The 14,177-nt window shown below is 54.1% G+C and overlaps 1 protein-coding gene across 3 annotated transcripts; it reads right to left on the minus strand.

The window, feature by feature from the left end:
- Positions 1-2,894: 2,894 nt before the first annotated feature.
- On the minus strand, positions 2,895-13,342 carry ZNF250 (zinc finger protein 250). Of its 3 annotated transcripts, XM_043879939.1 has the most exons (7): positions 13,264-13,316; positions 9,524-9,588; positions 8,126-8,165; positions 7,615-7,708; positions 7,269-7,395; positions 7,067-7,180; positions 2,895-5,044 (listed from the first exon to the last, which is right to left on the minus strand). In XM_043879939.1, the coding sequence occupies exons 4-7, from the start codon at positions 7,666-7,668 to the stop codon at positions 3,720-3,722; spliced, it is 1,620 nt and encodes a 539-aa protein (XP_043735874.1). In that variant the 5' UTR covers positions 7,669-7,708; positions 8,126-8,165; positions 9,524-9,588; positions 13,264-13,316; the 3' UTR covers positions 2,895-3,719. The 3 variants fall into 3 exon arrangements, with proteins under 3 accessions (XP_043735874.1, XP_043735873.1, XP_043735872.1); XM_043879938.1 differs by lacking the exon at positions 8,126-8,165 and having other exon boundaries at positions 13,264-13,342; XM_043879937.1 differs by lacking the exons at positions 9,524-9,588; positions 13,264-13,316 and adding an exon at positions 8,409-9,512.
- Between the last annotated feature and the right edge of the window lie 835 nt (positions 13,343-14,177).

Below are 14,177 nucleotides of genomic sequence, written 5' to 3' on the forward strand. Positions count from 1 at the left end.
TCGAGGGAGGGGTCTTCTGAACGGCCCCTCTCCACCAGGTGGGCCGTGGAGAGGCCCCCTGCGGCTCAGGAGGGAGAAGGGCTCTGGATGTGGCCATGCTGCTTTGTCTGGCACATCCTCCTCCTGCTCCAAGTCAGTGTTCTGTGAGCAAGGCAGCAGGTGAGGCCTGGCCTTGCATTACCCAGTTGTAGCTCCGACACCTCTAGGGGCCATGCCCACAGTGAGCATGTTCTGCCTGCAACGTCAGTCTACAGGCTTCTGCACTGCACCCCTATGGAGAGAATCCATCTTCTCCATGCCACCTGACATTTGTGCTGGACCTACCTCAAGGTCCTGCAAAACCTTGTCCGTGAAGTCCCGGGAGTTCTATTTTTAAGACACAGCTAGTCAAAGTGCATCATTGAAGAGCTGGGGTGGTGGGGAGGAAAATAAGGCTATGGACACCAGTGGCTGGGACTCGGCCTGCCCTGTACCCACTGGCCCATCGTCATCACTTATCCACACAATACTCCACCCTAAAACCATCACCTTTTCCCCATCCCCTGACTCCATGCTGGTCAATATGCGTTTTCTTCACCAGACCCAAACCATCACCTCCCCTACTGTCGACACTCACAATGATCCCTTCCTGTCACCACGTGCTCACCAGGACCCCCCAACAATGCCTGTCCTCACCAACAGCCCTGCAGTCAGCCACTTCTCTACCACTTCCCCAGAAACGTCAGCACCAGGCCTTCCCCACCTTACTAGACCGTCTCTGCAGTCTCCTATTACCTTCACAACATTGGTATCATCAGCAGCTGAGACCAAGTACAGGAGCAGGGAGAACTTCCTGGCAAAACTGAAGTTTTGGGTCACCTTCATGTCTGCTGTAGAGAGAAGGTAGGACATTGGCCTGTCTACCAAGGAAAAAGGAAGGCTTTGAAGGGTTGGTCACTGGAGGTCCCATTTTAGGAATTGGGACAACCAGGGACAATTAGCAGACATGTCATAGAAGGAGCTCATTTAACTGGGATCTGTGTCTCAAGGAGGCAGGTTGGCTCACGTGGATCTTACTGGATGGGAAGTTATGGCAAGCAGCTAAGGGGTCTATATTGGGAAGAACAGATCACTGATGGTTCGATGACCCAGGAAAGGAGGAAGACATGTGTGATAGTGGGTTCCCCTATGAATTGCTGGCACCCAGATGTAAAAACCAAAGACACAGATGTAAAAGCAGACATTACTTTGCCAACAAAGGTCTGTCTAGTCAAAGCTATGGATTTTACAGTAGTCATGTATATGGATGTGAGTTGGACCATAAAGAAAGCTGAGTGCCGAAGAAATGATGCTTTTGAACTGTGATGTTGGAAAAGACTCCTGAGTCCCTTGGACTCCAAGGAGATCAAACCAGTGTATCCTAAAGGAAATCAGTCCTGAATATTCATTGGAAGGACTGATGCTGAAGCTGAAGCTCCAATACTTTGGTCACCTGATGTGAAGAACTGATTCATTGGAAAAGACCCTAATGCTGGAAAAGATTGTATGCAGAAGAGGACAGAGGATGAGATGGTTGGATGGCATCACCAACTCGATGGACGTGAGTTTGAGCAAGCTCCAGGAGCTGGCAATGGACAGGGAAGCCTGGCGAGCTGCAGTCCATGAGGTTCCAAAGAGCTGGACACGACTGAGAGACTGAACTGAACTTAGATGCAGGGGTAGCCTCACCGTTGATTTTACTGGCCACCACGATGCACGGAATCTCTGGCCTGTACCAGGGCTCAGGTTCTTTTGTGATTTCCCTCTGCACATCAAATACCTGCAGTCAGCAGAGGAAAGAAGACAGCCCAAGTGCATCACTGTCTCTGCACACCACCCCCAGGTGACATACACACAAGGCTTGGGAAACACGGGCTTGGGAACTCGGACCACAGACCATTCTGGGCTGCAGCTCCTGTATCCACAAAGGCTACGCCATGCCCACCCTTCTCAGAGAATTACTCTAGAACTTTCATCTTGTCACCAAATTTACCAATTTTAACCAAACTGTATCATTTTACTTGTTGCACCATTTACTTACTGATAAGTCTGTAACAAACTGTAAGCTTTTCAGTTTTTTCTTAGTCTAATTATTGTCTAAACTTTGTTTAAAAGCTCCTTTATGATAATTTTAACTATTTCTAGAATCTCCTTTCAGTTATTTTGATTTACCTTTAATTATAAACTTTTAAATTTATATTTTAAACTTTAAAAAGTAATTTTTGCCTTTTATTATTCTGCAGCTTATCATAATTTTATGAACTGTTTACAATTTATACTTTTTACCTATTCTAAAAATATCAGCAAGAAGCATGAACACTGTGACTAGCTCTAAGGGACGCTTTCATCTTCACCAGTGACTGCTGTGGACTTCAGGATCAACACTCTACTGCTTAATTTTTCCTGAGGTGATAATGCTCTCAACATCAAGGGAAAAAAAATTCTTAAAAATAATGAACAGGGGCTTTTGGTGGTCCAGTGGTTAAGACTCAGGGTTCCCAGTGCAGGGGACACAGCCTCGATCCCTGGTCAAGGAACTAAGATCCCACATGCTGCATTGCTTGGCCAAAAAACAAAACTTATGAATAAACTAGATTTATCGCAGTATATGACAACGGATACTAGACTCTTGGAACCAGAAGTAAAAAATGAAGAAAACCCTTCATCATAGGAATAGAAATATTAGTAAACAAAAAGCTATTTGAGAATTTTGTTTTAGAAGTGTGTGCCAAAGACTTTTTAGTAACATTTCTGGGAAACATCATACTGTGTAAAAAAGAGGCACCCAGGTGGTACAGCAGCTGTGAGGTCTGGGCTCTGAGTACAAAGTCACCTCCTAAGCCCACATGGGCCCAGAAGCCTAAGACATCCTGTGAATCTGCAAAGGTTTTGGGGAAAAGATCCATTTTTGAGTTGAATTTTCACTAATAAGTTAGGACATCCCTTCTGATCTTAAATAAAATTAAAGGACCAGATGAAGGGTTTTCTAAATTTATATCATTTCTCACTAATTAAGCTTTAGACCATTTTCATAGAAAAGAAGTAGTTCCACAGTTAGGATTTTCAGCCAATATTATATGATGACACTTGGTAACAATATTTTTTAATATCATTTTATCTACACAGTACTTTAACAGAATACTGAATATATAGTCCAATATCCCAGTTTTAAGTGCAATAATCAGAACCACCATTGTATTTAGGAAGTGAGAGTGAAAGTGAAAAGTCACTCAGTCCTGTCTGACTCTTTGCAACCCCAGGGACTATAGCCCACCAGGCTCCTCCATCCATGGAATTTTCTAGTCAAGAGTACTGGAGTGGGTTGCCATTTCCTTCTCCAGGAAAGGCATATAATATTCTAAGAAAAAAAACCTTTATTTGGAGTGTGAGGAAGTTTTGCTGGGACAGTGGTCCTTATGCTGAAACTTCCTTTAGTTTCTCATTTCTAACAAACTAACATTAATGAATCGTAGCTGTCTTTACCAAAACTCACTACCATTGTGAGACTACTCTGCGACGTAACTTCAAGACGGTGAGAGAAGCAAAGGAGGCGTCCTCTGAAGTTCTTCCAGAGACGCTTCAGTGCTGCCCGTGAGTTCCTGGGTGACACTGGGTGTCACTGGCAGGGGCTTCGCCCGGACTGGAGGCTTCCCAGGGCTGGCAGCCCGAGTTCCCAAGTGTGGCTTCAGGTGCAGGCAAGGTCACAGCTTCCTGTGCACCTTCTGGTGCTGGATGAGGTGGCCGTGCTGGTTGAAGGCGCGGCCGCACTCCCCACACTCGTAAGGCCTCTCGCCTGTGTGGATGCGCTGGTGCTGTACAAGCACCGAGTACTGGCTGAAGGCCTTGCCGCAACGGCTGCACTCGTAAGGCCTCTCGCCCGTGTGGGTCCTCAGGTGCACAATCAGCGTGGCCTTCAAGCTGAAGGCCTTGCCACACTGTGCGCAGCGGAAGGGCCGCTCGCCGGTGTGGACCCGCTGGTGCTGGACCAGGGACCTGCGGGCACTGAAGGCGTGGCCGCACTCGCTGCACACGTAGGGCTTCTCCCCGGTGTGGACCCGCTGGTGCTGGGTCAGGTGGGAGTGCTGCACGAAGGCCTTGCCGCAGGCGTAGCAGCCGTAGGGCTTCTCCTCCGTGTGGATGCGCTCGTGGTTCAGGAGGGTGGAGCGGTGCCGGAAGGCTTTGCCGCACTCAGCACACTCGTACGGCTTCTCGCCAGTGTGCACGCTGTGGTGCTGGATGAGGACGGAGCGGTCGCTGAAGGCGCGGCCACACTCGCCGCAAGCGTAGGGCTTCTCCCCGGTGTGCACCCGCTGGTGCTGGAGCAGGGTCCTCTTCACGCTGAAGGCGCGGCCACACTCTGCACACTCATGTGGCTTCTCGCCCGTGTGCACCCGCCGGTGGCTGCGCAGCACGGTGCTGTGGTTGAAGGCCTTGCCACACACACCGCACACGTAGGGCCGCTCGCCAGTGTGGATGCGCTGGTGCTGCAGGAGGTGTGAGAGCTGCGTGAAGGCCTTGCGGCACTCGAGACACTCGTGAGGTTTCTCCCCTGTGTGTATCTTGTGATGCTGAGCAAGATCCGAACTCACTCGAAAGGCCTTTCCACATTCATGGCACGCGTAGGGCTTCTCGCCCGTGTGGATCCTCTTGTGCTTGCTGAGCACTGAGCTCTGGCTGAAGGCCTTGCCACACACACCGCACACATAGGGCCTCTCCCCAGTGTGCGTCCTCTGGTGCTGCAGCAGGTGGGAGCTCCGCCCAAAGCACTTCCCACACTCCACGCACCGGTAGGGCCTCTCCCCGCCAGGAACAGCCGGGCGCTGGGTGACCGGCACGCTGGGACTCACGGCCTGGCCTTCAGGGGGGCGGGCAGGGCTGGGACTCAGACAGAAACTCTGCTCAGGTTCGTAACTTCCTGGATCACTCCACTCGGCAGGCGTTTTCCTCAGAATCATTGATATCTCCTCTGAAGTGAGCGGCCTCAGGCTGGAATCTGTGTTCTGGTCCTGATCCTTGTGCTCACATCCTGAAACAAAACCAAAACCAAAGGGAGTGTGTTCACCCCCTCTGAGACTGCAGAGTACATTCCACCCTGCAGGTGCTTCACCGCTACAGGGCGGCCCTTGAGTGCCCCAGGCCGGAAGTCACCAGCAGGTGACAAACAGGAAAGTGTCCACCTGACAGTGTGGCTGGAGAAGGGCCAGGTCCAATTCGAGAGCCTGTGAGGGGCACACGTGGTCACAGCCCCAACCCTGCCCTCCCTGGAGGGTCCAGAGGCCATGAGAGGTGGAACTGAGGCAGGACTACACCTATTACGGTGCGGGGCAGGGAGGGGGCTGCTGGAGCAAAGCGCAAGCTCCTGAGAGCCCGTCCTGCAGACTCCACCTGGGGAACAAGACGGGGCTTGCAGGTGGCAGTGAGGATGGCCAAGAAGGCGGGGGTGTTTCCACACTCAGGTCAGGGGCACTGCAGGTGGAGTGGGTGGAGCAGGGTATGTTGAGGATGACAGATTTTAAATCTTGAAGACAGAGCCACTGAATTGACAAGACGTCACCAGAAAACAGGACTGTCCCAGGACTGGCTACTCAGGACGATGCTCATCCAGGATACTCGACGGGCGGGCAGGGCCGTGACAGCAGGGGACAGGGACGGGACAGAGGCAGTCCTCCAGGCCCATCTCAGCAACGCCTCTGCTGCTTCCTCCAGTTCCCACAAGGCCTGGCTGGGGACAGTGTTAAAATGGTCCTTGAGGGATGTCCTAGAGCAAGAAGCCCAGCGGGCAGAGGAAGACCTGAGGGGGGCACACCTGGGGGGGGAGGCTTAGCCAGTGGGAGAGAGCTGGACCTTCACAGTCCAGGGGACCCACATTCTGCTTCATGGCCAAGACCCAGAAGCCCTCCCTACGTGATTCTGGGGGGTTAGGGTCTCTCTGGGGTTTCTTATTAGGAAGCATACTGAATGGCAACTGGCCACATTCACTGAATTTTGCTTTTTCTGTAACACGGATATTTTCAAGCCCCATCAATTTTCCCTTTTTTTGGTGGTAACAGTATTACTGAGATGTAAGCGTCACTGTTGAATTTATTCAGAACTTAGGACAGGTGCTGTGCAACGGACTTCCTCAAACCCCAACGAGAGCCCCTGAAAAATAGCAGGCTCCAAAACCAAGCAGTCCCTACACCAGGAAAGGCACTCCCAAGACAGACTCTGCCTGAAGCATCTGCAGGGGTCTGTGCCTAGGAGGTCAACATGTTCTTGTTTGCATTTTTTTTTAATATAATTTTATTTATTTTATTTTTGGCTGTGCTGGGTCTTCATTGCGGTGACAGCTTTTCTCTAGCTGCAGTGACTGAGGGTTACTCTCGAGTTGTGATATGCAGGCTTCTTACTGGGGTGGCTTCCCTTGCTGCACAGCACGGGCTCTAGGCAGGCAAGCTCTAGCACTTGTGGCTCGTGGGCTAAGTAGTTCTGGCTCCCGGGCTCTAAAGCGTAGACTCAGTGGCTGTGTCACATGGGCTTAGCTGTCCCACAGCACGTGGGGTCTTCTCGGACCAGGGATCAAACCTGTGACCCCTGCACTGGCAGGTGGATTCCCAGTCACCAGGCCACAAAGGAGGTCCTGATCAATCTTCTCACATATAGACAATATCATGAACTACAAGCAATGCTCTTCCTCTTTCTTTCCAATTCTTACAGCTTTACTTGTGCTATTGTGTCTGGTCTTGCCAAATTTCAGATGGAACCCCCAGGACAGCTGTGGATGGTGGGCTCCTTTGATTCACCGCGAACAGCTCTAGCCACACTAAGAGTCAGTAGCCCATGTCCCTCAACCTCTGATGTCCATTCAGAGCAGGGACCTGTCAGGGGCCTGGAAGCCACATGTGCTCACCTTGCCTCAAGGCACCCAACCCACACCCGGCTGCACATACCTCCCTGCCCTGGGCCTCTGCCTGCTGCCCACTCACCCGCAGGGGTCCCTGCCAGGTCAGACCCCAGGAGCACCTGCAGGTACACCACCCTCAGTGCACAGAGGCCACCCCGAGCTCACCTGAGCGGCTGATGCCCCAGCCCCTGAGCTGCTCATTGCCCTGCTTGTCCAGGACCCACGGCTCCTCTCCTCGCTCCAGCTGGGAGATCACCTCGGGCTTGGATCCTGGAATTCCTGCTCATGGGGAGGGAAGTCCTTTCGTTTATAAAATATCCACAAGCACCCTCACCTCGCCCCACCCAAGGCCTGCAGGGGGCCTTACCCACGGAGACCACATTCCCATAGGTCTCCATCATCACGTGTCGGTAGAGGCCACGCTGGGCGGGGCCCAGGCGGTCCCACTCGTCCTGGGAGAGGAACACGGCCACATCCTCAAAGGTCACCTTGGCCTGGAACAACAGGGGGGGCTGCAGGTTGGACTCAGAGTCCCTGTCCCAGACAAGGAGGGTGCAAGCAGTGTGGGGTGTGGGGATGCGCCCCTGGACAGGGGGCGACAGAAAGGGGCCACAGTGTTCAAAATGCAATGATGCTCAGGATGTCACCAGGGCCCTGGGAGTGGGAGGATGTGAGGATGGCAGGGGCGCCGCAAAGGCCTTGGGGCTACTCACCTGAGGCACCGCTGGTGGCGGCAGGAGCCGGGCCGCCGCCATCATCTGGTCCATGGAACGTCTGAGGGAGATGGTGTCAGAGGAGCGAGTGGGGCTGAGGAAGAGGAAGGAGCATATGAGGGGCCCAGGATGGTCCCACCCAAGATGCCTGGGGATGCCATGCGCCCCAAGGGCCATTGGACTGCCCAGCTTACCAGGCATGGCCGGCAGTACACACACAGGGCTGGGTCAGTGCATCACGGGGAGTGGGGAACACCAGGCCTGACTGCCTCCAGAAACAACCCCCATGAGGAGAGGCTGCACTTGTGGTGTGGGGACCACAACCCTCCCGTGGGCCCACTGATGCCCTGGGCATGCCTGGTCCTGCCCGGCGGCTCTAGTGAGGGCCTGGTTCTGGTGGAGCATCCAGAGTGACCCAGAGACTCAGTCTGAGCACCTGGCAGGGGGCCTGGGGCTGGGCGCGCTCTGGGGACACTGGGACAAGCACTGCTAAGGTGTGTGCCACACCCACCCTGACAGACAGCAGGATACAAGCCCAGCAGACCCATCACCTGGGAAAAATGAAAGGAGTGAATAAAGTTAGCTCAGAATTCATCTCAAACACTGATGTTGGACAAAGAGGCATGAGGGTGCCACCAGGCATGAAGAACTGGAAACAACAAGGCTGGTCCCACCTCGCCAGCTCTCAGAACCGACGGTGGGGGAGCCGCTGCCTCCTGTGGCTACTCCAGTGCCCACACCCACTAGAAGAGCAGTACCGCTCCCCCAACCCTTCATGGGCTGCCCACACTCACCATCTCTCATGGACGGTCATCCTCCATATGGCCGTATCTGGCCACTCCCTCAGGTGGTCTCCGTCCCCTCCACCCCAAGTGGCCCCTGTCAGGGTCTCCTCTGACCTCCATATGACCAAATCCTTGTCTGCTGTCAGCGATGCGTAACCCCAGTCTCCATCAAGTCAGTCACCACGGGGCCCCTGTCCACCCTCACCAGCATGAGATACTGCCTCCCTGAACCATGCAGCTCTGGTCCTCTGGGAACCCAGAGGAGGTAGACAGTCATTTTCACGATGACCTGACCACACCTGGGCAGAATATATAATAAGCACCCGTTTGCAGGCTCCCCGTGGGTGCTGGCAGCCAGCACAGCTAATCTAGGAGCTGCTGGATCATTCAGCCTGAGACCTCCAGCCAGGCAGGCTCCTGCCTGAGCCCATGTCTGTGACCTGAGCTGCTTCGGCCCCACAGGCCTGAACGTCCAGTGGAGTGCAGAGCTCCTGTTGGTGCGCTAAGCTGGCAACCCCCATCCCCTCCAGCTGGCCATCTCCTCATGGGTGTCCTAGAGCACCTCAGATACTTAACATCCAGCCCCAACACCCACCCCCTACCCAGGCCTGGTCTGCCCCTGGTCTGGCACCTGCACTGATCCAGATCCGGAAGTCGCCCTCCTGCTCACCCTCTCACGCCCACTGGACCCGCCCTCCAGTAGCAGCACAGTCCTGCCCCGCCCCCACGGGACGCAGAGCCCCTCCTCAGCTCCAAGCCCCACCTCCGCTCCTGAGGCTGCTGAGAGCCCTGCTCTGAGCGCCCCTCCCCGCAGCCGGGTGCCTCCTGCCCCTCAGCTGGCGCTCAGCCGTCACCCTCTCACTGAGACCGGTCCCGACCCACCTTGGGGGCCTCTGCCTCATCGTTCTCACACCCCCTGCCAGTCCCAGCGGAACAGCCAGTGGCTCAAGGATGGCTGAACAAGTGTATGAAGTTACAGGAGAAATGACGCCACACTCCACCCTTCAGAACAGCAACAAGTGCCGGAGAAGCACCTACTCCAGCAGCAGTGGGGAAGCGGAGTATCTGCTAGCTCTCTCTCAGGTGAGAAAGTCACCTGGCGTATTTAGGTGCAGTAGACATACCTCTGGGCAACGCACGCCTTCCTCGGATGGACTCGAAACCAGAAGGGAAGGGGACTGAGCACAACCTTTAAAGATGAGACAAAAACTGGTTAGAACCAATTAGGCCGCTGAAGATGGCAGAAGGCTCGCCTTCCAGTGGAGGTTGAGCCTCACTATGTGCTCACTGCGATACATCTGCTAAATGACAACACACCCACAGACCCCACAGCTCCCAGGCCAGACGACCAGAAAGGCAGAAAAGTGGGCAGTGGCCCAATTCCTGAATTCCTGGAAGCCCCTGGCCCTCCCTGAAATGGCTAGATTAATCCTTCTATTCAGCACCCTATGAAACTACACAGCCCATAGAAACTAACCACCTTACATTTCAGGGCCTTTTGAGACAGACACCATTCTGTCTAAGGAATGTGTATCTCTCTAAATAAATCCACTTCTCACCTATCACTTTGTCACCTATCACTGTGAATTCCTTCTGCACTGAGACACACAGAACCTTCAGTAAGTCCTGAGCAAAGGTGTGTGGTTTCAGTTAAGAGACAGTGGGTTCGAGGCTCAGCTTGTGAGTTCGAACACCACATGAACTGTGTGGTTTCGGAACAGCACCAGGATGGTGCCACCGCCAAATCCACCAGTCCTTCCACACACCAGTCCCACACCACGAAGACCAAGATTCAGGCTGTACCAGATGGCCAGACAGGTCAGCAAAAGCATAGGATATGCAGGAGGTGTTCATGATGCTCCTGTTGCACAAACAATGACCCCAGGACCACGAGGGGATGTGAGCCCCTATCCACAGCAGTAGACACACCAGACTGAGATGACACAGTTCCTCTGAGGGCCTCAGGAGGACGGCGAGGTTAAAAAGAGCATCTGATGAGATTAACTCAAACCCCCCGGCCACGGAGAGGCACGGAGGGGCAGAGAAGGGGACAAGATTCCCACCCAGTGAATTCCAGAGAAGCATGAAAACAGAAAGCGTAAGAGCTCTGCCCAGGATGATCTCTAAGTACCAAAGGAAAACAGTATATCATAAAGTATGCCTGTTGCTCTGCTCTGAATGTCTATGCCTCCAAATGACCTAAGGCTCAATGTGGGGCGGGGGCGGGGAGGGGTGCTCAGGTCCTGAGAATGGAGTCCCCTTGATAAGAGACCCCTCCCTCTACGTGAGGACACAATGTCTGCAGGCAGGATGAGGGCTCCTGGATCCTGCTGATCCTGACCTCAGATGTCTGGCCTCCACACTGTGAGAAATGACGTTTGCTGTTTTACAGGCTGCCCAGTCTCTGGTGCTCTGTTATAGCAGCCCAAATGGAATAAGACTCTATATTCTGATAAAAGAGAAAGAAAACAAATGTAAAGGTGGAACTAACTAGTTTTTCATTTTTATTTACTTGTACTTTGGTAGATAAAGTCTGGGTCTCCTAGAACAAGTGCGCGTGGAATGAAAAGACATGCAAAAAACACTGCAGGCTGCTAATTGACACCGCAGGGATGACAACAGAGCCACCCAGGCACTGAAGCAGGCTTTTACTCAGGGCCCATAGCTCAAGGCAACAGGAGTTCAGGGAGGAAGGGAGAACAGGTGAGCAGGTCAAGTCCTGTTCAGATGGTCCCTGAAGCCGGAATTAACACCATGGAGGGTCAAACTGGCTCTGAGGAGCTGCCCAGGGAAGCCATGCCACCCCCAACGCAGAAACAAGTACAAAAAGCACCCGCCCAAGGGGTGCCCACAACAGCGACCCATCCACCCACGCCCCAGAGAATAACCCAAACCAAAGCAGAGCAGGCCAACGTTCTCTGCAGCAGTGATTACACTGCAGTGAGACACTCTTCCAAGTGAGTTTTGGCTTGGGCGGTGACCAAGGGACAGGAACTGAAAACGGGGCTGCAGAGATGAGAGAGCTTAGGATTCAACGTTATAGTTATTTTGTTCTGTAAGCTAAGCTTTAGTAACTTCTAGCTCTTGCTGAAACTGCTGAAGATCTTCCTCCCAAAGACCCCGCCAACAGTGACAGGCATGACAGGCACCATCTCGCAGTCCCTGGTCTGGGCCGAACAGCTCCAGGGTCTCTGCACTCTTCCTCACCATCCTCACCCCAAGGTTTTCCAGCTGGAAGACCCACTTCTCTTTCTTCATCTGCTCGAAGCCTGGCCCTCCAGGCTGGAAGCACCTTCCAAAGAGGCAGTTCTGATCCACCTGTAAGCCCAAACCACAACCCTGCATGCTTCAGAGGAAAATGATCACAGACATGTATCCACACAGGTAGCTTTTCTACACAGCAGCAACACGGAGTCAGAAAATATTCAGGGAAAACAGTTCTAGTCACAGATAGCAAGAAACAAGGTTAAAGTAAACCTTAGAAATATGTTACTGTTGCCCCCTGTATCCACAAAGTCCTAATGTGGAGAGCCACGCAGGCCTGGAGGAGAAAGGGCAGAGTAGGGCCATACCTATAAACAAACAAGACAGGCCAGGCATTTTTCCTGGGGAAGATGTTCCAGTAACCTCACCCAGACAACAGGTCTAAAACTAATCCTTTGCACAAAGCTCAACCAATCTCCCAGAAAGCTAAGCAAAAGCAGAAATTAGCCTCTCCTCTGAGGAGGAGGAGCCTCCCTCATGCAGCCTGCCCTCAAGCCTCAAGGGTGTACTATCCTTTATTTGCTGAATAAAACTGAGCTGTAACTGAGCTCTAAAAAAAAGCAGAAATTAAATGAGATCATTTCATATCATATACTGAAAGCACACAGCTAATGAATGAAAAAGAGCTAAATTTTAAAATTAATGATAAAAAGAACCTGAATAAACTCTGGGGAGCAGAGACCCACAGATCTGCATGAAAATCAAAACCTTCGCACATTAAAACAACACAAATGCCAGAAATGGGCCCAAGATTTGGGAGAATTTAACACTGGACAAAGGTGGTTTTCCAAATCAACCGAGAAATGAGTTATTCAGTAGGTAGTGTCAGAAATACCAGGGTTTAGGGAAAACACTGAAGCTGGATTTCCAACTTTCGCCACACCAAAATGATTCCAGATGGAGCCAACGTTTCACAAGTACCAGAGAAAACGAGTTTATTTCAGAACTAAACTTGGAGTAGGGAAAGCCCTTTAAGACACAGCACAAAGCCAAAAGCCTCTAGGGTAAATATTTAACCACTGAACACTCGAAATCTTCCATCTTAGAACAAAACATCACAACCGGAGTCAGATGATAGTCTGAGAAGAAAGTCTTCGATACACCCGTTTAAGAACCAATCTGATCAGAACGGAAACGCCAGGCAGCGCACACCGAGGGTCCGGCTTCCCAGTCCTGAAGCGTCGCGCTGGGCAGGCGCCCGAGGACCCCGGGAATGGCTGCTCGCGCTCACGAAAGGGGCTTTCACAAATAACCGAGACGAGCCTCTATAAAAATGGAGGCGGGAGTGGACTCGGGACGAAGTACTCTCCCCGGAGAGATGCCGACGGCGATCCCAGTGGAATGAGTGTTCGCGCCCCCGGCCTGCACCCGGGCCCCGCGCGAGGCCGGAGCTCTGGGGGCCGCGAATACCGGCGACGTAGGGTTCGCCGTTCGCGGGAGCGGGGATGGGCCCGGGGGCGACGAGAGGGGGGTAGGGGCTCGGAGTGGGCAGGGAAAGGCAAGGGGCACTCGCAGGCAGCGCCCGATCGCGTGGAGGGTCCTGGCCCCCCACCCCAGCGCCCGGGTAGAGGGTGCGAGTGCCGCCCGCGCCCGGACTCACCGTCCCCGCAGCTGCCTCACCCGCAGGGGCGCCCGCCCGCACCGCACTCAGACAAAGGGGGCGCCCCGCCCCGTCTGCGTATCCGCCAATCGAAGGGCGCTACGCCCCCAAGGGCCACGCCCACGCCTCCCAGGCCGCCACTCCTAGGACGCGACACTTCCCAGTCCGCCTTGGGCCCCGCCCTCCCCGCCCTCCCCGCCCTCCCGGCCCTCCCGGCCCTGCGCCTTTCTCCCGACTGACGCACTCGCTAGAGCCACCGAGAGACACAACCTCCACCGCGCCTAGATAGGCCACGCCGCGTCCGGGTCTCCTACAGGATGCACATCCGGCGGCCTCGCGGAAGCTTCTGCGGTACCTCGTACCTCCGGCCCTGCGGGTACAGCCCGAGCCCTAGTCGGGCCGATCCTCGCCCGGTTGCCTCTAGATGTCACGCCTGCCGAGGCGAGGCCTGGCGCTGGCTGTTGGTGGTGGTCGTGTGTGGCGGCGACCTCCTCCCTGTCCCCCTACACGTGTTTGCGCACTTAGGCAGGGCTGGACCAGCGGGGTCAGGAGGAAGAGGTGGCTGTCTCTGCTGCTTGCCGCACCCGCTGACTACCCCAAGGAGTCCTTCCAGGTGGCTCGTTGGCTGGGAGGACCGGCCAGGCCGAGCTGGTGCCCCGACTTTTGGGCAGGAAAGGTGGTCTGGGGAGAGGCCCGAGGCTGGAAGTGGGGGGAGGATGTGGCAGTAATTCTGTGGATAGCGGGCCCCGACGTCGGGGGCAGGGTTTCCACTCGGGGAAGGTGAGGTCAGCTTCCCAAAGGAAACTCGTCTGCCACACACACCCCGGTGAAGCAGGGTCCTCTCTGCCAAGAGACTGACGCTCAGGACCCAGGTTGTCCGATTTGGCCCTACTTTTGGACCATCCTGGATGGTT

Source organism: Cervus elaphus, chromosome 21 (assembly GCF_910594005.1).
Source record: "Cervus elaphus chromosome 21, mCerEla1.1, whole genome shotgun sequence".
NCBI lineage: Eukaryota > Metazoa > Chordata > Mammalia > Artiodactyla > Cervidae > Cervus > Cervus elaphus.